The following is a 23,169-nucleotide window of genomic DNA, read 5'->3' as shown; positions in this document are numbered from 1 at the left end:
CTGAAACACCACCCAGAGGCCAGGCAGGGTGAGGTAGGGGAGAACCATGCAGGATTATTCTAGCCTTCAGTGGGGGTGCCTGCTGGCATCCGCTGCATCGCTGTCTTTGAGGAAATTGCCCTCTGTGGAAAATTACCCTCCAATTTCATCATCCGTAAAATACCAATTTTGGATTGCTAGCACAAAATTTGATACAAAGGTGGCCACCACCGTCACTTCCTTTCTTTCGCCTTTTCTGGGTCAGCCTGAGGGTTGTCGAAGGTTCTGCCAGAGACTGTTGTCTCCCCAGCTTCCCTCATCCTTGCCCAAGATCGGGTGGCGGTCTCCGACCTCTCTCCAATCTGCCAGTTTTCATGGAAGCCCACTCCTCGCTCCCGTTTCCCTGGGAGAGCGGGAGACCCTTCTCGTCAGCCCAGACCCTTCGGGGCCCCTGAGCACCCCGCCCGCCCCTCCTGCCCGCCCGGGCTCGGCCTCGGCTCCCTGTGGGCCAGACAGACGGCGAGGCCCGGCCACCTACCTTCTCCTGGGCCCTGCTAAACTTCTTCTGCACCTGCTTGGCGAAGAGGCCGGCCGCGCCGCCTGCCTTGCCCTCTGCCATCCTGCCAGCTCCCTGGGGGCCGCCGCCCTGGCCCCGCGCCCTGTGGTTTTCTGAGGCCCCCGAGGAGGAAGTGCGGGCTCCCGGCTCCCGGCATGCCTCGCTTCCGGCCCCAGCCCTGAGCCACCTCAGGCCGCCCCCGGCCCGCCCTGAGCCCGCCCTCGGCCCCCCACTGTCAGCCGGAGCAGGCCGGCTCGGAGGGGCGGGGACGGGGCCTGCCCTCAGGCAGCGCTCGCTCGAGGCCAGCTTCCGCGCTCCAACCCCTGCCCGAAGCCTCGGCCTCACTGAACCGGGTCCTCAGCGGTGGGGCCCAGACCCATTCGCTCCGGAAAGCCAGTTCCCATCACGCTGAGCCCTGCAAAGCAACTGCCACCGCAGGGTAGAAAATGAGGTGGGTTCCACTCAGCGAGAGGACCTACCGTATCGAAAACACACTTAGGTTCTGTGAGTATGCATGCGAAGCCGCCATGGAAACTGCCTTTCTTGCTGCAGGTTGCGGTGTAGGCTCCGAGCCTGGAACTGGTAGGGACAGAGTGCAGAAAGGGGGCAAGACACCCGGGCCTGGCCTGAAAGACAGAAACAGGCCGGGCGCGGTGGCTCACGCCTGTAGTCCCAGCACTTTGGGAGGCCGAGGCGGGTGGATCGCCTGAGGTCAGGAGATCAGCCTGACCAATATGGTGAAACCCCGTCTCTACTAAAAATACAAAAATTAGCCGGGCGTGGTGGCGGGCGCCTGTAGTCCCAGCTACTCTGGAGGCTGAGGCAGGAGAATTGTTTGAACCCGGGAGGCAGAGGTTGCAGTGAGCCGAGATCGCGCCACTGCACTCCAGCCTGGGCGACAGAGCGAGACTCTGTCTCAAAAAAAAAAAAAAAAAAGGAGGAACAACTAAGCTGGAGATAGAAACAGGGTAGGGGGCTGGTTCTTAGGCAAGCGAATGATCGCATTGAAAAAAGGCTGAGGAGGATAGTATGGACGCCCGTGCTGGGGATGAGGAGCAAGTTTTTCTAGTTGGAGTACAGTGTACTGGATGGAGGCAGAATGTGAACACAGACACAGATTGTGCAAATTAGGGTGGGCCTGTTGAGATGACAACCATTGTTTCTCTAGGGAGAAGTTCTCCAAAAAATTCCTCCCTGACCTGTTTGAGGGGATAGCTTGAGATTAGGACAGTAGGTGTGGAGGAACCACGTACTCAGATTTTACAGTGCAGGTAAAATTTCCTCAACGAAGGGAAGAAGGTCAAAATAACACTTCCTAAGGAGTGGAGGGGGAAGATAGGGGCCTGACACAAAATTAGAGGCCCTCGTATGCTATTGTATTCCTCTTCTTTCTCCAGAACAATCATTACTGCACTCAAGGTCAACTGTGTACCAGGCATTGCTGGGTGTTCTGAAACCAAATATGAATAAAATGCAATCCCTGACCTTAAGATGCTTAATAAAGTCTGACCAGGCACCACGGCTCACACCTGTAATCCCAACATAGCAAGACCTTGTCTCTGCTAAAAATACAAAAGTTAATTGGGCATGGTGGCACACACCTGTAGTCCCAGCTATCAGGGAGGCTGGGGTGGGAGGATCACCCAAGCCAAGAGAGGTAGAGGCTGCAGTGAGCCCTGATGGTGCCACTGCATTCCAGCCTGGACAAAGTGTGAGACCCTTTCTCAATAAATAAAGAATAAATATTAATAAATAAGTACATGAATAAAGATGTTTAAAGTCTGGAGGTGGAGATAGGTGGGTAATCAGGTGATTATAATGTAATGTGCTTAATTCATTTGTAGAGATGGATACAAAATTTTCTGGCAATAGGTGATTAGGTTTTGTTTGTTTGTTTGTTTGTTTGGAGACAGGGTCTTGCTTTCTTGCCAGGCTGGAGTGCAGCAGTGCCATCAGGGCTCACTGCAGCCTCTATCTCCCAGGCCCAAGTGATGCTCTCACCTCAGCCTCCCGAGTAGCTGGGACTAAGGTGCATGCATGCCACCACTCCTGGCTCCCCAGGCTGATCTGGAACTCTTGAGCTCAGGCAATCCACCCTCCTCAGCCTCCCAAAGTGCTGGGATTACAGGTATGAACCACCGTGCCCTGCCAGGCGATTAGGGTTTATTCTGGATGTTAGCTTTGGTGATGCCCTGGAAGAGGCAGGGTGATGAAAATAGAAGGACTTGATATTGGATGGGAGAAGTGGGGAGAAGCATGGAGAATAGCAGTACTTCAGGAACACTGAGAGTAGATGGCAATGCTAACAGGTGTGTCACTGGCAGAAGGAGGCCAATACCTGTGTCCCTGCCAGGACTACATGGCATCCTCAGCAATGCAACCCAGCCACTGTCTCCTAAGAAACTCTGTTTAGTGCCAATATCTTGCAAACTGAAATTGATGGTCACCAAATCATGTAGTGTTAGAGAAGAAACAACCCTTAGAAGTTAATTAGATAGGGAAAGTGAGTCACAGCAAGGGCTGATGACTTGCCCACAGCCACCCAGCTCCTCAGTGGTGGAACTGGGATGGGAACAGACTCAGCCTCTTATAGCACATGGAGTGTTCTAGAGGCCTCTGCTGAGCCTGCCAATTCTAGGGTCTGTCTCAGCCAGTTTCTCCTCCTGTAATGTTTAATACCCTAGTCCCTCTTGTCTGGTCTTCAGTGATTGACATGAAAAGCTGCTTCTCATCCTTTTTAGCCTTACCCTTTCAGTTCCCCCTTTGCTTTCTCATAGGCCACTCTAACAGACTGAGCCCTGGCCAGGATACAGCAGAATTATCTGTTTCCCAGTTCTCTGTGGTTTATAGAACCCTGGATCCGGTTGCCTATTTTAGTTCCAGCCTTGAAGTGCTGATTCACACTTAGCTTGAGGCCCTGTGTTGTTGTCGCCTCTTCCTTTCTGTTCTGCCTCTTCCCCTCAACCCTTTCCTTTCTTTGTTTAGTATCTTCTCTTCTCTCCTTTTTTCTATTCTTAGCTCTCCAGTCTCCGTTGTTTTTTTTGTTTGTTTTTTTGTTTTTTTTTGAGACAGAATCTCACTTCGTTGCCCAGGCTGGAATGCAGTGGCGCGATCTTGGCTCACTGCGGCCTCCACCTCCTAGGCCCAAGCAATTTTCTCCAGTCTCCTTTCTAATTTGTCACTTTCTTAGTCTGCTGGTATCTGCCCTGCCTCCTAATCTTACACTTCTCTCTGGTGTATCCTAGTAGTTGCCATCACCCAGAAACTTGGAGTGGGCGCTTGTTTTAGGCACCAAAGGGGGAAACAAAAGAAGGATGAACCCACAGTATACCTGGGAAACATAGGGCACATTCAGTCACTCAGGAACTTTTTTGTTTGTTTGTTTTGAGACAGAGTCTTGCTTTGTTGCCCAGACTAGAGTGCAGTGGCATGATCTCAGCTCACTGCAACCTCCACCTCCTGGGTTCAAGGAGTTTTCCTGCCTCAGCCTCTTGAGTAGCTGGGATTACAGGTGCCTGCTACTGGGCCCAGCTAATTTTTGTATTTTTAGTAGAGATGGGGATTCACCATCTTGGCCAGGCTGGTCTCGAATTCCTGACCTCGTGATCCACCCACCCCGGCCTCCCAAAGTGCTGGGATTACAGGCATGAGCCACCGTACCCAGCCCACTCAGAAACTTTTTTTTTTTTTTGAGATGGTCTTTCGCTCTTGTTGCCCAGGCTGGAGTGCAATGGTGCAATCTTGGCTCACTGCAACCTCCACCTCCCGGGTTCAAGTGATTCTCCTGCCTCAGCCTCCCGAGTAGCTGGAATTATAGGCGCCCACCACCACACCCAGCTAATTTTTGTATTTTTTTAGTAGAGACGGGGTTTCGCTATGTTGGCCAGGCTGGTCACGAACTCCTGCCCTCAGGTGATCCACCTGCCTCAGCCTCCCAAAGTGCTGGGATTACAGGCGTGAGCCACTGCGCCCGGCCCACTTGGCAACTTTTTAAAGCGCTCTGTGCCTTCAAATATAGCAAATATCCACAGGAATAGGGCAGATGGACAAATTAGTGGATAGGTAGATCCTAAAGTAACCCAAAATTGATAACATAAAGCTACTCCCACTGGGTTTGTATTATGGACTGGTAGAGGTAGCAGCAAAGGGAAGACCCAGCCTGCAGATGTGGTGAAATCCAACTTGGATCCGATAACTGCATTTCTTCTAAATCAGTGGTCCCCAACCTTTTTGGCATCAGGGACCCGTTTCGTGGAAGACAATTTTCCACGAACCAGGGTGGGGGATGGTTTCGAGATGATTCAAGGGCATTACATTTATTGTGTACTATATTTCTATTATTATTACATTGTAATATATAGTGAACTAATTATACAACTCACCATAATGTAGAATCAGTGGGAGACCTGAGCTTGTTTTCCTACAAATAGATGGTCCTATCTGGGGGTGATGGGAGACAGTGACAGATCATCAGGCATAGGGACCCCTGCTCTGGAGGGCTTAATTACAAATAGACACAGTATGATCATGTATATCTAGTTTTATTTGCTTTTCTATCAATGGCTCAATAGTCTTTTAGAATGTGTTTTACTTTTTGATGGCAAGTCCTGTTGCAGATCTAAGAACCATTTTGGGAAGGTCGTTGGACTCAGGAAAATGTTCAGTTGGAGGCAATGACCTGAAGGAAAGACAGTTATGTCCACAGTCAGTAACTCCTGCCTACCTCCTTTCTTGTTTCCTCAGGGCTCCCAGTTAAGTATGGTTTTGTACTGGGTTTATGGGAAGTTGACAGGGTGTAGGGGACAGGGAAGCAGGAAGTCAGCCTCAACTGTGATAGGACAGCTCAGTGTTATAGGTGCATACCCAGAATACAGTGGCAAAGACAGACCTTGAAATGGCCGTGAGCCAAGATTAATACACAAGGCTCCAGAATGTGTTTGAAGGGTGGAGGGCACAGTGAAAGTGTTGTGTGGCCTTTCCACCAGGTCAGTGTAGGCAGAGCCTCACCTAACTCTCAAGCATTATTTATGGTGGTAAAACCTGTCAAAAATTAGAGCAGGCCGGGCGCTGTGACTCATGCCTGTAATCCCAGCACTTTGGGTGGCAGGTGGATCACTTGAGGTCAGGAGTTCAAGACCAGCCTGACCAACATGGTGAAACCCAATCTCTACTACAAATACAAAAAAAAAAATTAACCAGGTGTGGTGGTGCATGCCTATAATCCCAACTACTTGGGAGGCTGAGGCAGGAGAATCACTTGAACCCAGGAGGCAGAGGCTGCAGTGAGCCGAGATCAAGCCACTGCACTCCAGCCTGGGTGACAGAGTAAGACTCTGTCTCAAAAAAAAAAAAAAAAAAAAAAAACAGTTAGAGCAAATTATCATGATGTCCTTAGAAAGACCTTGTGGGAGAGGAAGTCGGTGCCTCCTTCCCTTGCCTAGGAGTACGGAGGCCTTTCTGAACTTGTTTTTCCCTGGGCTTTGACTTAGGAAGGCACTGATATGTCCCTGATTCAGATCTGATGTTGCCACTTCTTACCCTAAGCAATAAACAATACAGCGAAGTCTGCTCTGTGGGTATGTGGAGGGGAGGGAATTCAGGATGGCAGCATTACTGAGGGAAAGTACACTATGGAAGGAAGGGAAGGGAGTAAACACATGGATGTGGTAAGGAAGATGACGGCTTGCCCAGTCCATCCAACGTTTGTTCCCCAACCCAGCCAGTGCGTGGGTCTCCAGGTGACCCCATTTCAACCCATCATTTGAGAGGACTCACATCATTTATCCAGGAGATGTAAGCAGAGACCCGGGTGAAGACTGTAGGCTTCCTGGAGACATTACAGCCCTGGCTGGACACAAAGCTGGTCACTCCATGGACAGAATACTTGCCATTCACCAAGCAATGGAGGGGGCCCCCAGAGTCACCCTGCAGGGAGGAGAAACAGGATCCTAAACTCCAGATCTTCGGTCTTTTGCTTGCACTCCTCCCGCCCCCTGTCTCTGGTTGTGAAATTCGGTACAGTTTTAAAGCTCCAATGCAAATCTCCACTTCCTTCATGTCCCCACAATCAAAATGAATCTCTTCTTCCTTTCTAAACAACCACAATACTTCTTCTGTTTTGCTGCACTTATTTCATGTTCTGCCTTGTAGTTTGGTTTCATAATTTGTTTGTACCTCCTCACACATGTCTATGAGCTTCCTGAGACAAAAACTCTTACCAAGATCTTTCCTCTCCACAATGCTAGCATAGAACTTTAAATATCTAAAGTTCATTCACTTTTATCAGCTTAAATTGAACCTGGGGTGGCAAAAATAGGGCATTCTAATAATTTCCTTATCCCCAGCATTTAGACCAATGGGTATAATTTGACCAAGTATTTAGACTTGGCAGTCAAAACATGCTAAACTAAACTGGAATGAAGCGGAAAGTGATGTATTAGGTTACGTGCTCAATTGGGAACCTGGGTTTATGGAATATGATCTTGCCTCCCTTCTTACTCAGCTTCCAGAATGCCAGGTCCATAATGCCACACATAAAATGGGAAGATACTTCTCTGGAAAAACTGAACAATCCAAGAGGAAAGACCTAAAGATACTGACATTGGAGGTCCTTCACTAAAATGGCCTAGCTAGATCACCTGACAGGGAATCCACTATTGATGAACCCCATCTAAGGCTCAGAGCTACCAATCAGCCCACCCACTCTGGGTAAAAATACCACCCCCACTCTGAAATAAAAGCAGATGGTTAAGGATCACTAAACATCTAAAGAATGTCTCTAACCGGGCGCGGTGGCTCATGCCTGTAATCCCAGCACTTTGGGAGGCTGAGGCGGGTGGATCACGAGGTCAGGAGATCGAGACCATCCTGGCTAACATGGTGAAACCCCGTCTCTACTAAAAATAGAAAAAATTAGCTGGACGTGGTGGCAGGCACCTGTAGTCCCAGCTACTCGGGAGGCTGAGGCAGGAGAATGGCGTGAACCCGGGAGGCAGAGCTTGCAGTGAGCCGAGATCGCACCACTGGACTCCAGCCTGGGCGACAGAGTGAGACTCTGTCTCAAAAAAAAAAAAAAAAGAAGAATGCCTCTTATATAAAAATAAAGATTGAAACAAAGAAACAAGGAGCTAAATAAAAAATGAAGTCAACCAAGACTATGCAGGGAGAAGAAAACAAGCAATAAAACCATAACTAATAGGCTGGGCGTGGTGGCTCACACCTGTAATCCCAGCACTTTGGGAGGCTGAGGCGGGCGGATTACCTGAGGTCAGGAGTTCAAGACTAGGCCAACACAGTGAAACCCCTAAAACTCTACTAAAAATACAAAAATTAGCCGGGCGTGGTGGTACATGCCTGTAATCCCAGCTACTCAGGAGGCTGAGGCAGGAGAATTGCTTGATCCCAGGAGCCGGAGGTTGTAGTGAGCCAAGATTGCACTACTGCATTTCAGCCTGGGCGACAGAGCGAGACTCCGTCTCAAAACAAACAAACAAACAAACAAAAAACATGACTAATATGCATCCATGATACAAGAATGGCATACTACTAAACAACATTCAGACAGCAAAAAGAGCCTTTGGAAATTACAAATTTGATAGATATAGAAATGAGAGACTGGAAGAGTTGGAACATAAGGTAGAACAAACAAGATATAGAGAAAACAAGAGGACCAGCTTAGGAGGTAAACATGTGAATAACAGAAATTCTAGAAAGAGAAAAGTAAAAATAGAGTGGGAGGAAATCAACAAATAAACAACATTTTCTGGATCAAAGGTCTAGAGTTTCCAGGAAAACCCACCCATTAAGTGTCCCTCACAACGAATGCAAATAGATCCACATAGACCACCAGGTCAAGAGAAGATGATATAGGTCACTTAACAAATTAGTGGAGTGTGTGGGGTTGAATTAATGAAAAATTGACTATATTAAGCAAATGAAAAAGACGATTATTAACAGAAATTGAAAAAATGGAAAAAGTTGTGCAGCAAGGGCTGACCTTGGTGGTTTATGACTGTAATCCCAGCACTTTGGGAGGCTGAGGCAGGAGGACTGCTCAAGCTAAAGCCAGGAGTTTGAGACCAGCCTGGGGTACAAACCGAGACCCCCATCTCTATTAAAAAATTTAAAAAAATCAGCTGAGTGTGGTAGCATGTGCCTGTAGTCCTGGCTACTCAGGAGACTGAGGTGGGAGGATTTCTTGAGCCCAGAAATTAAAGGCTGCAGTGAGCTGTGATTGTGCTACTGCACTCCAGCCTGGGTGACAGAGTAAGATCCTGTCTCTTAAAAAAAAAAAAAAGTTATGCAGCAAATGAAAAGTAAACCTAGAATATATTACATGATTTTGTTGTAAATAGCATTTTATATAATCATAGTAAATACCGAATGTTGATCTAACCAAAATATTTTGAGAGGTTGAGATGGTGATCAGAAAATGTCATGCTTGGAGGGCAGGTATGTGTATATAAAAAATAGAATCACATCTGCCATAATGTCTGAACTGAAAAATAGCAGTGTAAGTATATAATTTTAAAGATATAGAGGTAGACACCAGAAGAATCAGCTGAAGAGTTGAAAGTGGCCTCCCATGGGGTGGGAGAACTAGAGTAGCTATTCTTTTCTATTATTGAGCCCCATAATCTTATTTGCCAATTTAAGCTTCAATAAAAAGTAAAACTTGGGGCTACGTGTGGTGGCTTACACCTGTAATCCCAGCACTTTGGGAAGCTGAGGTGGGTGAATCACATGAGGCCTGGAGTTTGAGACCAGCCTGGCCAACATAGCGAAATACAAAAAATATAAAAATACAAAAAAAATTAGCCAGGTATGGTGGCTCATGCCTGTCATCCCAGCTACTGAGGAGGCTGAGGCACAAGAACCCAGGAGGAGGAGGTTGCAGTGAGCTGAGATCATGCCACTGTACTCCAGCCTGGGCGACAGAGCAAGACTCTGTCTCAAAAACAAACAAACAAAAGTAAAACTTAAAAAAAACTAGGGAAAGAGACCAAAATTTCAAATTGGGATAATTCTGTGTGTGTGTTTGTTTTGAGACGGAGTCTCGCTCTGTCGCCCAGGCTGGAGTGCAGTAGTGCCATTTCGGCTCACTGCAACCATCTCCCGGGTTCAGGTGATTCTCCTGCCTCAGCTGCCGGAGTAGCTGGGACTACAGACATGCAGCCCCACTCCCCGTTAATTTTTTGTTGTTGTTTTTGAGACTGAGTTTCACTCTTGTTGCCCAGGCTGGAGTGTAATGGCATGATCTCAGCTCACTGCTACTTCCGCCTCCCAGGTTCAAGCAATTCTCCTGCCTCAGCCTCCCAAGTAGCTGGGATTACAGGCATGCACCACCACGCCTGGCTAATTTTGTATTTTTAGTAGAGATGGGGTTTCCCTATGTTGGTCAGGCTGGTCTTGAACTCCTGACCTCTGGTGATCCACCCACTGTGGCCTCCCAAAGTGCTGGGATTACAGACATGAGCCACTGAGCCCTACTGTTTTTGTTTTGTTTTGTTTTAAGACAGAGCCTCTGCCCAGGCTGGAGTGCAGTGGTATGATCATAGCTCACCGCAATTTCAATCTCCTGGGCTCAAGCAATCCTCCCACTTCAGCATCCCAAGTAGCTGGGACCACAGTGTGCGCCACCTCGCCCAGCTAATTTTTTAAGTTTTTGCAGAGACAGGGTCTCCCTATGTTGCTGAGGCTAATCTCTAACTCCTGAGTTTCAGTGATCTCCCACCTCAGCCTCCCAAAGTGCTGGGATTATAGGCATGAACCAAGGGTAATTATTTTAAAGTAGAACTACCTGTACTCCACCCTAACTGCTATTTAGGAAAGACTGTTTTCTTTAGATTATTGTACGCCAAACAATCTCTTCCACCTAAATTCTATTAGGGATTTGAGAGTATTTCAGGGGCTAGAGGAATGATAGATAAATGAATTGTATATAATACTATTGTCTTATGCTAATTGACCCAAAAAAAGACCAAGCCTCTGGAGAGAGGGAGGGTGTGGCTGAGGATTTTAGAGCAGAAAGAAGAGTTGGAAAAGAAATCAGTGGGGATGGGCTGATTGAAATGGGAGGTTCTAAGTGAGTCCACTCTGAGGAGAAGGGTTGAGACCCAGAACTGTGAAAGCCCAGAAGACACACTATTTGAGAAACTCCAGTGGGGAGGGACCTGGGGACACAATTGCCTCCAAGAATTGTCAATTTGGAGTGGCAGCCAGAAGAAAAGCACTCGTTTTTTAGAGGTCAGGGCTTATGGGAGAGCACAGGCATGTGTATTCACTCAGAAAGTTTAAACCTTAGGAGGTTATAGGTGAAGCTGGCTGATGAGGGCCTAGAAGAGGTTGCATTATGCATTAGTCTATTTTCCCCCTTATTCCCATGTAGAGTCCCTGGGATACAGGACTTTTAAATGTTAATACCAGGAAAGTCTAGGGCAAACTAGGATGAATTGGCTACTTTATTTCCATGGTTCTTTGTACACATACACACAAAAAACTTTTTAATCCTTTTTTTTTCTTTGAGACAGAGTCTTGTTCTGTTGCCCAGGCTGGAGTCCAGTGGCACGATCTCAGCTCACTGCAAGCTCCACCTCCCCGATTCACACCATTCTCCTTCCTCAGCCTCCCGAGTAGCTGGGACTACAGGTGCCCGCCACCACGCCCGGCTAATATTCTGTATTTTTAGTAGAGATGGGGTTTCGCTGTGTTAGCCAGGATGGTCTCGATATCCCGACCTCGTGATGTGCCTGCCTTGGCCTCTCAAAGTGCTGGGATTACAGGCATGATCCACCGCACCTGGCCTAATCCTTTCATTTTATAGTTTCAGCCAGCCTGCCAGCTTCTCTCGCTCCTCCATCTAGTTTGGACCTTGCAGTTGATCTGCAATCCTGTCCTTTTACCCCAATCATGCAGGAAACCGTCTTTGAGTAAAACAGAGTGAATCATGTATTCATGTGGTCGTAGTCTGGTCTCCAAACAGCCAGTCAGCAACATCTTGGAGAACTATCCTCCCATTCACACTAACTATTCCAGACCCATACAACCCTTTCCCCTTCATTTTCAGCAGTCAAGCTGACTCCTCCTAGTTCATGAGTAACTAGAAGCAATAATGTAGAACACCTGCCAACGTTCGGCTACCAAATCCTGCAAACTTTCCTATGTCTGTGTGCATCTGGTATCCCTTTTCCTGTTCACAGCCAGCTCCACCTGTGCTCTTAGTTCCATCTCTTTCTTCTGTGGGATCTTGTGCCATCCATTATTATTATTACCTCTCTCTGACTCTACAGGATTCTTTCCTCTCTGCCTATTTATGCACTCAATTTTCTTTTCTCCTTTCTTTTTTGAGACGGAGTCTCACTCTGTCACCCAGGCTAGACTGCAGTGGTGCTATCTCGGCTCACTGCAACCTCTGCCTCCTAGGTTTGAGCAATTCTCCTGCCTCAGCCTCCTGAGTAGCTAGGATTACAGGCACACGCCACCATGCCTGGCTACGTTTTTGTATTTTTAGTAGAGATGGGGTTTCACCGTGCTGGCCAGGCTGGTCTCGAACTCCTGACGTTGTGATCTGCCCGCCATGGCCTCCCAAAGCACTGATATTACAGGCGCTCCCGGCCAATTTTCTTCTCTTAGAAGATCCACTCCCTCCATGACTTGCTGTCCTTAAAGCTACCAGACTTTTTTTGTTCTTCCTTTTTTTTTTTTTTTGTCCTCTTTTGAGACAGGGTCTCACTCTGTTGTCCAGGCTGGAGTGCAGTGGTGCAATCATAGCTCACGGCAGCTTCGAACTCCTCGGCTCAAGTGATCTTCCCACCTCAGCCTTCCAAGTAGCTGGGGTTACAGGTGCATGCCACCACATCCAGCTAATTTTTAAAATTTTCGTAGAGATGAAGTCTCCCTACCAGTTTCCCAGGCTGGTCTCTAACTCCTGGGCTCAAGCGATCCTCCTGCCTCAATCTGCCAAAATCTTGGGATTACAGGCATGAGCCACTACACCCGGCCGGTTATATTTCTTATTGCCTCTTTATTCCTTACCCTTCGGACAAGCTTCTGCCCTCACCACTCCACTGAAACTGCTCTTGCCAAGGTTACAATTGCCAAAGTGGCCACTTTCAGCTCTTATCTACTGCGGCTTCTGGGTGAATTGTATATTATGTGATATCTGTAAGTACTTCCTGAGATTTCATAATACCCTTATTGCCAGGTTTTTATCTTACATCTACTTCTCCTTTCTTAGATCCTAGTGGTTTCTTTGTCCTCCACCTATCCCTGAAACACTCAAGTATTTATGTTCTGACATTTCTTTCCCAACCCACTGCTCTTTTTTCATTGGACAGTTTTTCCCTGGGATGGGATCTGATTTGTTCTCAGTGGGTATCTCAGGTCTTCCCCCAGGCCCCACTCTTTCTATCTAATTTCTTGGCCAGGCGTGGTGGCTCATGCCTGTAATCCCAGCACTTTGGGAGGCTGAGGTCAGGAGTTTGAGACTTAGCCTGGCCAACATGGGGAAACCCCGTCTCTACTAAAAATACAAAAATTAGCCGGGTGGTGTGGCACATGCCTGTAATCCCAGCTACTCAGGAACCTGAGGTAGTAGAATCACTTGAGCCTGTGAGACAGAGGGGGGTGGTGATCTGAGATCACGCTACTGCACTCCAGCCTGGGTGAGAGAGGGAGACTCCATCTCAAACAAAACACAAAAAAACACCAAATTTCTTACCGGTCGCTATACCTGAATGTCCCACTGGGATCTCAGGCAAAGCTTGTCCAGAACCAAACTCATCTTCTCTCTCAAACTCTGTAAATCTTGTCTCAGGGCAACAACGCCCTCCCCCAAATCACTTAAACCAGATGCTTGGCTGTTGTTCCAGATCCTCCTCCTTCCCTCCTCCGGTTCCTATCACCACTGCCTTAATTCAGGCCCTCAAATTTCTTGCTTAGATCATTGCAATAGCCCTCTAGGCAATCTCCCTGCCTCTCTTGCCTTCTTCAGAAACATGCCTAAAGAACACTTCTAAAAGGTGAATCTGGTTGTGCCAGTCTCCTGTTTAGAAGTCTTCGATGGCTTCCCAATGCCCAAGAGATAAGGTTTATGTCCCCAAGCCTGGCATTTGAAGCCCTGAGTTGTACAGCTCTTGCTTGCCTCTCTAGTCTTACCTCCTGACATTTCCTAGTATGGTAGTAGCTTCTATTCTAGCCCAGGGGTCAGCAAACCTCTTCTGTTAAGGGCCAAACAGTACATATTTCAGGCTTTGCAGGCCATACAGCCTTGGTTGCAACTACTTTGTGTTGTAGTACAAAAGCAGCCATAGGCTGGGCATGGTGCCTCACGCCTATAATCCCAGCACTCTAGGAGGCCAAGGCAGGAGGATTGCTTGAGGCCAGGAGTTCAAGACCAGCCTGGGCATCATAGTGAGACCTTGTCACCACCAAAAACAAAACAAAATTAGCTGGGTGTGATGGCATGTGCCTGTGATCCTAGCTACTTGGGAGGCTGAGGTGGGAGGATCATTTGAGCCCAGGAAGTTGAGGCTGCAGTGAGCCAAGATGACACCACTGCACTCCAGCCTGAGTGATAGAGCAAGACCTTGTCTCTTAAAAAAAAAAAAAGCAGCCATAAACAGTTTGTAAATGAGCAACTGTGACACTGTGACTGTGTTCCAATGAAATGTTATTTATGGGCACTGACATTTTATATATTTTTCATGTGTCATGACGTATTATTATTCTGATTTTTTTCCTTACCATTAATAAATGTAATAATCCCAGCCTGGGCAACACGGTGAAACCCTGTCTCTACAAAAAATACAAAAAATTAGCTGGGTGTGGTGGTGTGTGCCTGTAGTCCCAGCTACTAGGGAGGCTGAGGTGGGAAAATCACTTGAGCCTAGGAGGCAGAGGTTATAGTGAACCATGATGGTACAACTGAACTCCAGCCTGGGCAACAGAGTGAGACCCTGTCTCAAAAAAAAATATATATATATATATATATATATATATATATATATATATACAGCCAGGCGCGGTGGCTCACGCCTGTAATCCCAGCACTTTGGGAGGCAGAGGCAGGTGGATCACGAGGTCAGGAGTCCGAGACCAGCCAGTTTGAGACCAGCCTTGCCAACATGGTGAAATCCTGTCTCTACTAAAAATACAAAAATTAGCGGATGTGGTGGTGCGTGCCTGTAATCCCAGCTACTCGGGAGGCTGAGGCAGAAGAATTGCTTGAACCCGGGAGGCAGAGGTTTCAGTGAGCTGAGATTGCACCACTGCACTCCAGTCTGGGCGACAGAGTAAGACTCCATCTCAGGAAAAAAAATATATATATACACACACACACATACATATATATATATATATAGAAATGTAATAACTGTTCTAAGCTCATGGGCCATATAAAAACAAGCAGTGAGCTAGATTTGGATTGTGGACCTCTAGCCTCTGCTCTACTCTAGCCTCAGGGAATGCCCCATAATTCTCTATGTACTCTAGGTTGTTTCTTGGCCCCCTGCCTTTATTCATGCCGTTCCCTCCCTCTGAATGTGTTTTCTCCTTTTTGCCTGGCCTATTCCTATTTACCCCTCAGGACCCACTACAGATTCTACTTTCTTGGGGAAGGCAGCTCTTTTCTGGCCCCAGTAGGTAGAGGTAAGTACCTACTCTTGGGCTTCCATATCACCTGTGCACATCCTGATTATTAACACTTAACCATATTGTATTACAATGTTCTATTGTATGTCTGCGCCTCTAGTTTCTTTACTTGACACTGTTTGATCCATCTTTGTGTCCTTAGCACTTAGCACAATGCCTGGCATATAGTGGGTATCTAATGAACAGTTGTTAAACTGCATTAAGAAATCTGGGGTGGGGCATGGTGGCTCACACCTGTATTCCCAGCACTTTGGGAGGCCGAGGTGGGAGGATCACTTGAGCCCTGGAGTCTGAGACCAGCCTGGGCCACAAAGCAAGACCCCATCTCTATATTAAAATAATAATAATTTAAAAAGCTTAAAAAGAGAAATCTGTAAGATAGTTTATGGCTGATTGATCTTGTCAAAATAGAGGAAGGTTATATTTGTCATATATAAGCTATTATAAAATTATTTTGTGCACTTTCCCCTATCAAACTCACCTGTACATACTGCCAGAAATATCACTGGGGTAAAGGATGGTGGTAGAGGAACTGCAGGAGAAGTTGGACTGATAGGTAAGAGGGGGCAGGGTACTGCTTATACACCATCACAACCACCTCTCCAGGCTCAGCTCCATCGCTGCCATTAAAAAATCTAGGTAACAAATTTGGCTGGGCGTGGTGGCTCACGCCTGTAATCCCAGCACTGTGGGAGGCCAAGGCGGGTGGATCACCTGAGGTGAGGAGTTCGAGATCAGCCTGACCAACATGGAGAAACCCTGTCTCTACTAAAAATACAAAAAATAGGCAGGCGTGGTGGCTCATGCCTGTAATCCCAGCTACTTGGGAGGCTGAGGCAGGAGAATTGCTTGAACCCGGAGGCAGAGGTTGCGGTGAGCTATCGTCCCATTGCACTCCAGTCTGGGCAACAAGAGCAAAACTCCATCTCAAAAAAAAATCTAGGTAACAAATTCTAAGAACACACACATATACCAACAACAACATACAAATGTTGGGCCACGTACGAACTTTGAAGTGAGGGCATCGAGCAAGATCAATTTTAAGGTTCCTTTCAACTTACGAGTTTCTGCATGTGTAGAGTTACCAGCACAGGATCATTCTCACTTAGACGCCAGAGTAGAAAATCGAGTCTGTGTAGGACTAAGAGTAAGTGTGGAATAGGGAGGCGAGGAAGAGGGGTGGAGGGATAGGCAAAGAGTGGCGGGACCTGGGGTGGGACCCCCTGCAAGTGTTCACCTGGCATCCAGAGCGAACTCCATCTCCACCAGCACACACCATGGTGTTCTTCACAGTGGAGCCCCAGTAGGAGGAGCTGGAGCAGATGGCATAGTCCACAGAGGGCAGGTAAGCCTGCTGCAGGGTCTGGGCCAGCTGCCCATTGGCTGAACAAGACACACAGCATTGGCAGTCAGCTCCAGATGTGGTCCAGCGGAAAAACCTTCCACCCCTGCCACACCTTCCCAAACTCGAGTGAAAGCTGAACTCAGGGCAAACTCCTTCTCTCTCCCTGTTGCATGTGGTGGATCCTCTGTCTTCTCTCTTTATATGGCCGCACAGGACCCTTCCCTCAGGGAGGCAGCCCTGCTTACTGTACCTAGGCTCCAAGCCACCAACCCCACTCCTGCTTCTTTTCACTCGTGGATAACTTAGTTGCGCCATGGAATGGCCTTATTTGTGGATGATTTATCTGTCTGTTCTGTTTCCTCCTGCAAGCTCCATGGAGCAGAACTGGGATTGTGCATGCTTGTTTCCATTTTTTTTTTTTTTTTGAGATGGAGTTTCATTCTTGTTGCCCAGGCTGGAGTGCAATGGAGCAATCTCGGCTCACCACAACCTCTGCCTCCCAGGTTCAAGAGATTCTCCTGCCTCAGCCTGCCTAGTAGCTGGGATTGCAGGCATGCACCACCGTGCCCAGCTAATTTTGTATTTTTAGTAGAGATGGGGTTTCTCCGTGTTGGTCAGACTTAAGCGATCCTCCTTCCTCAGCCTCCTGAGTACCTGGGACTGCAGACTCATGCCACCACGCTCAGCTAAGGATCCTTAATTTCTTTGGACCTTGGTTTCCTCATGTATAAAATGAAGGGCTGGCTGGGTGCAGTGGCACATACCTGTAATCCCAGCACTTTGGGATGCCGAGGTGGGAGGATTTCTTAAGCTCAGGAGTTCGAGGCCAGCCTAGGCAATATAGTGAGATCCCATCTCTACAAAAAAATTTAAAAATTAGCTGAGTGTGGTGGTACATGCCTATAGTCCCAGCTACTCAGGAGGCTGAGGTGGGAGGATCACTTGAGCCCAGGAAGTGGAGGTTGCAGCCTGGGTGACAGAGTGACACCCTGTCTCTAAATAAATAAATAAATTTTAAAAATGAGGGGCTGGTAAAAAAAAATTCTCTGATAAAGTCTTTTTTTGTTCTAAGAGTCCATGAATCTGTCAACTACTTCACAGCCCATTCTTAGCTTGATATAATGCATCAGTTATTGTATCTATGGTTCCTTTAGCTCCTGGTCTCTGGCCATAAGCACCTAGGACTACAGAAAAAGGTGCCTTAGAAGCTCAGGTACCTAATCAAGATCCCCGTGGTGGATTGTGCCAATGTAGGCAACTTACTCTTGGTCTGGCCCCAGCCTGTGATGTAGCAGGGACTGTTGTTAGCCAGGATGGCTCCCTCCTGGGGCAGAACACCCAGCTGGACATAGCTATTGAGGGTAACGCTCTGGGCCAGGCGCAGCAGGGCGATGTCATAGCTGCAGGAGAAAAGGAGACTGCTCACTCATGGGATCAGCTCTTCCCTGAGGTCAGCATATACACTGGCCCTCTCTAAGCATTTGTATCCCCGTGGAATTGGAAAGTGACAACTTTGAAGAAGGATGGGGCTCACTTGCTAAGCCTCAAACCAGAGCAATTACAATTTAACATGTAAACATTCTATGTTTAAGAGCAGCATCTGCTGGTGGGACGTTGGTATTGCAGCCTAGCTCTGACCTTTGCAACCCAGGGAAGTAGAGAATGGGGGAATCTGAAAGGAGCAGAGTGGGGTGATCTTGGTGGCAGAGTTTTCAAACAAGAAAAATGTAAAAGGCTAAGTGGCTCTACAAGCTCAGTAGAATATCCCAATTCCTTGAACCCACTCCCACCTCCACATGCTATAGAATTGACCACCATTTTAATTATTTATTTTCCAGAAGTTTACAACTTAACTTGCAATTCTCCCGTGTAAGATTCACTTTAGGAAATTTACTTTTGCTGATGGAGTCTATTCTATAATGTGAATAGTAAATAATGATAAACCCCCCCCCCAATAGAAACAGAACATTAAAATCTGCAGAGAAGGGGCTTTAGGTAATCCACTGTGCAAACCAGCCTGGATCCAACAAATCCTAAAGGTCTTCAAAGATTCTTAAGCCCTCCAGAACCTCAGTTCTCTTTTTCTTATGAGACAGAGTTTCACTCTGTCACCCAGGCTGGAGTGCAGTGGCGCGATCTCAGCTCACTGTACCCTCTTCCTCCTGGGTTCAAGTGATTCTCCTGTAATCAAGCGATTACAGGCACGTGCCACCACGCCTGGCTAATTTTTTTTTTTTTCGTATTTTCAGTAGAGACAGGGTTTCACCATATTGGTCAGGCTGGTCTCAAACTCCTGACCTCAGGTGATCCACCTGCCTTGGCTTCCCAAAGTATTGGGCCCAGAACCTAAATTCTCAAAGTCCTCCTGGACAAATGAGCCAGCTCATTGTTCCCTCTAGGACATGGTGCCCTCTCTCAGGCTCAGCTGGGCTCCTTAACTAAAGGCCAGGCCAGGCCACGGACCAGGTTTCAGGCCATGCAATCCCTCTAGCCCTCTGAAAGAACAGGTGAAGGCAGCCAGTTGTTGGCTAGTCAGGCCTCACCGCCCAGCCCAGGGCCAGCTTGGACTTGCTCCTACCCGGCAGCCACGTTATCGCTGTTCCAGTATGGATGCACCACGATCTTCTGCACACTCACGTACTGCTCAGTGCCATCATTCTGGCTCAGGTTATGGTCTCCAGCCACCACGCGGAAAGTCATCTGGCTGGCATGAGAGAAGGAGGCCCTGAGTCATCCAGGGGACTCAAACCTTCTCTTTACCCCACTTAGAGAAAAGTTGAAAAACCATTTTTTTTATTATTATTATTTAAGAATTTTTTTTTGTTTTGTTTTAGAGATGGGGTTTTGCTGTGTTGCCCAGGCTGGCTTCAAACTCCCAGGCTCAAGTGATCCTCCCACCACAGCTTCCCTAGTAGCTGGGACTACAGGTGTGAGCCACCGTGCCCAGGTTTTGTTTCTTTTGTTGGCACAGGAGCCCATCTTATCTGGTCTAGGCAGAGGAGGGATATAAGACTCTCCAAAATGAGAAAGTAACAAGCTCTTTCATTCCCTAATTGACTAACTTGTGGAAGTGAAAAAAAAACTACCATCACTTTCATTTTCTCGGTTTAACATCATAGGCTGAATATCTTGTAACCTGGGAGAGGTGTAGTGCGCATAAATGAAATAATGGCCTCAGCCACCAAGATTTTGAAGGAAGCATAGACTTCTAGGCTAGTCATTCTTAAAGCGTGGTTCCTGGGCCACAGTGTGAGCATCACCTGGAAACTTGTTAGAAATGCAAATTATCAGGCCTCACCCTGGACCTACCAAATTAGAAACTCTGCTGGGTGGGGCCCAGCAATCTGTGCCTTCCAGGTGATTCTGACACATGCTCAAATGTGAAAACCATTGCCCAAGACAAATAGGAAAAAATAGTCATCAGTCAGATGTTGACTAGGCACTTACATATTTACTCAATCCTCACAACATTTCTACAAAGTAAATGTTCTTAGCCCATTTTAGAGACAGGAGAATGGGGGCATAGTTGCCCAAGGCTACATAGCTAGAATTTGGTGGAGCAAGATTTGAATTTGAGTCTCCCTGACTCCAAAGTTTGTACTTTCACCAAACTACTTCCCTGCAGGCCCTGAACAGGAAAGGGGCCACTGCCCAGTCCCTGAAGTGCTGTCCAGAGAGGGCAAAGTTATATCATCCTTCAGAAGGGTCAGCCCCTTCCCCTTCCAGGGGCCCAGGAAAGCTCGTCTTTGTTTTTCTTACTAATCCACGCAGTGAGCAGCTGTCATCACCCAGTTCTGTCTGATGAGGGTCCCTCCACAGGTGTGATACCAGGAACCTCCAGACCGGTACTGGAGGGAAATCTAGATGGGGAGGAAAGAAAGAAGGGATAGGTTGGTGTTTCTCAAATGGTTTTGCCCCAGGTCAGTTGCAGTGGCTCATGCCAGTAATCCCAGCACTTTGGAAGACTGAGGCAGGAGGATCAGTTGAGCCTAGGAGCTGGAGACCAGCCTGGGCAACATAGTGAGACCTCACCTCTACAACATCAAAAATAATTAAATATAAAAGACTTTGCCTCAAACTACATGTCACCTCCTTAAAGTCCTGCTGTCCTTCAAAACATTCTCTTTCTGGGCTAGGGATAGCAAATAGGTTTCATCTGACCTGCCAATTGCTACTGATTGGTTGGTAGTGGCCACCTGGAGTGTGGCATTGATAAGGGGTGTGTGGATGCTTCTGGGGTCAGCAGGAAGGGATGCTCCATCGTTTGGTGATGTTTGCTGTGTACATGGATGAGAAGTAAAGGCACACAGTGTATTTGGCATTATCTCTCTAGGTTGTTGCAATGGACCTAGAACCCATTGCAACTCCTTCTACCTCTGTTCTCCCTTAAAGAGAGGCTATAGGCCAGGCACCATGGCTATAGGCCAGGCACCATGGCTCACGCCTGTGATCCCAGCACTTTGGGAGGCCGAGGCGGGTGGATCACGAGGTCAGGAGATCAAGACCATCCTGGCCAACATGGTGAAACCCCATCTCTACTAAAAATGCAAAAATTAGTTGGGTGTGGTGGCATGCACCTGTAGTCCCAGCTACTCAGGAGGCTGAGGCAGGAGAATCGCTTGAACCCAGGAGGTGGAGGTTACAGTGAGCTGAGATAGCGTCACTGCACTGCAGCCTGGTGACAGAGGGAGACTCCATCGCCCCCTCTCCTCCCCCAAAAAAGAGGAACTATAGGCAAAGATTTGCTCCATCACCTAAGCCCAACAGGCTTAGGTCTCCAGAGCTGTACCTTCAGTGTTTTCAAGACATCTCCTGTCTCCCCACTTCAGGGACTACTTAGAAATACCAATGGGAGGCCAGGCGCGGTGGCTCACGCCTGTAATCCCAGCACTTTGGGAGGCTGAGGTGGGCAGATCACCTGAGGTCAGGAGTTTGAGACCAGCCTGGCCAACATGGTGAAACCCCGTCTCTACTAACAATACAAAAATTAGCTGGGCATGGTGACAGGCGCCTGTAATCCCAGCTACTCAGGAGGCTGATGCAGGAGAATTGCTTGAACCCAGAAGGCAGAGGTTGCAGTGAGCCGAGATCATGCCATTGCACTCTAGCCTGGGCAATTAGAGCGAAACTCCATCTCAAAAAAAAAGAGATACCAATAGGATGTTTGCTTTATCAGTTCATGTGTCTTCCTCTAGCACCTCATATTATGTAATAGCTCTACTCCTGAAAACTGGGGCTCAGACTTTTATAAGCTAAAACTCTGATTGCAGTGATATCCTCTCAAAGTGTGGATCTTCACCAGTTAATTTGCCAGGTTTACATATTTAGATCACTTAAATCAGGGCCCAGCTGCCCTGTTAGGAAAGTGGAAACTCTAAATAGCCAACTAAGCAGCATGCTGTACGTGTGTGTGTGCGCGTGTGCGCATGCATGCGTGCAAGCATTGTGACACACACAGCGTGGAGTGGTGTGCGTGTGAGTTTCAAGGTATGTGGAGTCCAAGGTGCGTGTCTGGCACCCAGTCTTTCTTGCATGGCACAAGTGCTGTCGCTGGGAATATAAATGTATCTTGTGTTTGGGTGTGTGGCTTGAAGAGGGACTGTGGTTGGTGTATAAATCCCCTCCTCCAAGCCTTTTGCATTTAGAAAACCACCTAAGCCTGATCCCATCCATCTTTAAAATCGAGAACCTAGACATTTGGAGAGCTGCTTGTTGATAGGGACATGCACAAACACACATGATACCTTCTGTCATGCACTGAGCTCTTATTTGGGTGGAAGTCTGGGGCTGGGAAGGAACACCCACCTGAGAGGGCCAGGAATTCCTCCCGGCCTCAGTCCCTCCGACTACGCGGGCGTTGGTTTCCGGAAAGTCCTGGGTGCTGTGTCCTTTGTGGGGCAGAAGAAAAGTGAGTGATGTCTAAGCATGGGGTCAGCCAGGGGTAGGGGTGGGGGGTGGCGATTGTGCTTTGAGGAATGTTAGCCTTGTCTGCAAATTCACAGTTTCTCTCTAACGAATGAGGGGCCCAGCTGTGAGTTCTCTGAGCCCTTTTGAAAACAGGGGTGCCTGGGTGCCTTCTGTTTCCCCCAGGTGTTCCCAGAACTCCGGCATGCTATGAAGGACTTCTCTAAAACCACCAGGCTAGGCCCCAGAGGCTCCTTGTGGTCTCCTCTTTGCTCAAGATCACCCTTTGGCCTGAAGAGACCCCCCAACTCTTTGACCCCCACCAGCCCCCTAATGCTTTGGCAAGATTCTCCAGAGTTCAGGGCCTGCAGTGCACACCCCAGCCAGGCACCTGCTGAGGAAGTCCTCCTGTCAATGGGGGTGATGGGGAAGCCCAGGGACCCACCCCACTACCAGATGGGGCTTCTCTCTGCTTTGTGGCCCAGGGACCTGCCACCCAGAGGGGCCTGAATAGCCAGTGGCCCTGACCTTTTCTATCTTGGCCTCCAGGAGAGTAAAGGATGCTCTGCAGGCAGAGCGTCCCACCTGCCCTGGGACAGGGTGCTGGCCTGGACTTAGGGAAAATTTGCTGACTCTCCTGCCCAAGTCCCCCTCCCTATAGACCTCAGGCCACATGATCCACTTACCATAAAGGACCAGGGTTGCGAACACCAGGAAGCGCAGCATGTTGCCGATG

The 23,169-nt window shown here is 48.0% G+C and overlaps 2 protein-coding genes across 3 annotated transcripts in view; both read right to left on the bottom strand.

The window, feature by feature from the left end:
* BIN2 (bridging integrator 2) overlaps positions 1 to 693 on the bottom strand; it is a 43,224-nt gene extending 42,531 nt beyond the window's left edge. For both annotated transcript variants that reach the window (XM_030816432.1, XM_030816433.1), the window contains exon 1: positions 518 to 693. In XM_030816432.1, the coding sequence (XP_030672292.1) occupies positions 518 to 598 (81 nt within the window). In that variant the 5' untranslated portion in view covers positions 599 to 693. The remainder of the gene's footprint in view (positions 1 to 517) is intronic.
* A 4,369-nt stretch (positions 694 to 5,062) lies between these two features.
* On the bottom strand, positions 5,063 to 23,169 carry CELA1 (chymotrypsin like elastase 1). Its single transcript, XM_003252126.2, has 8 exons — positions 23,120 to 23,169; positions 22,335 to 22,417; positions 20,289 to 20,389; positions 19,108 to 19,233; positions 17,793 to 17,929; positions 16,422 to 16,567; positions 6,311 to 6,460; positions 5,063 to 5,213 (listed from the first exon to the last, which is right to left on the bottom strand). Exons 1-8 carry the CDS (start codon positions 23,157 to 23,159, stop codon positions 5,196 to 5,198), a joined length of 801 nt encoding a protein of 266 aa, XP_003252174.1. The 5' UTR covers positions 23,160 to 23,169; the 3' UTR covers positions 5,063 to 5,195.

Source organism: Nomascus leucogenys, chromosome 8, assembly GCF_006542625.1.
Source record: "Nomascus leucogenys isolate Asia chromosome 8, Asia_NLE_v1, whole genome shotgun sequence".
Lineage (NCBI taxonomy): Eukaryota > Metazoa > Chordata > Mammalia > Primates > Hylobatidae > Nomascus > Nomascus leucogenys.
This window is presented reverse-complemented; position numbering and strand designations above follow the sequence as displayed.

Coding starts and splice junctions, on each gene's coding strand:
- CELA1 (XM_003252126.2), bottom strand. CDS start 23,159: ATGCTGCGCTTCCTGGTGTTCGCAACCCTGGTCCTTTATG. Junction 20,390..22,334: donor GGAATTCCTGGCCCTCTCAG/GTGGGTGTTCCT, acceptor CTCCCCATCTAG/ATTTCCCTCCAGTACCGGTC. Junction 17,930..19,107: donor AGCGATAACGTGGCTGCCGG/GTAGGAGCAAGT, acceptor TTTCTCCTGCAG/CTATGACATCGCCCTGCTGC.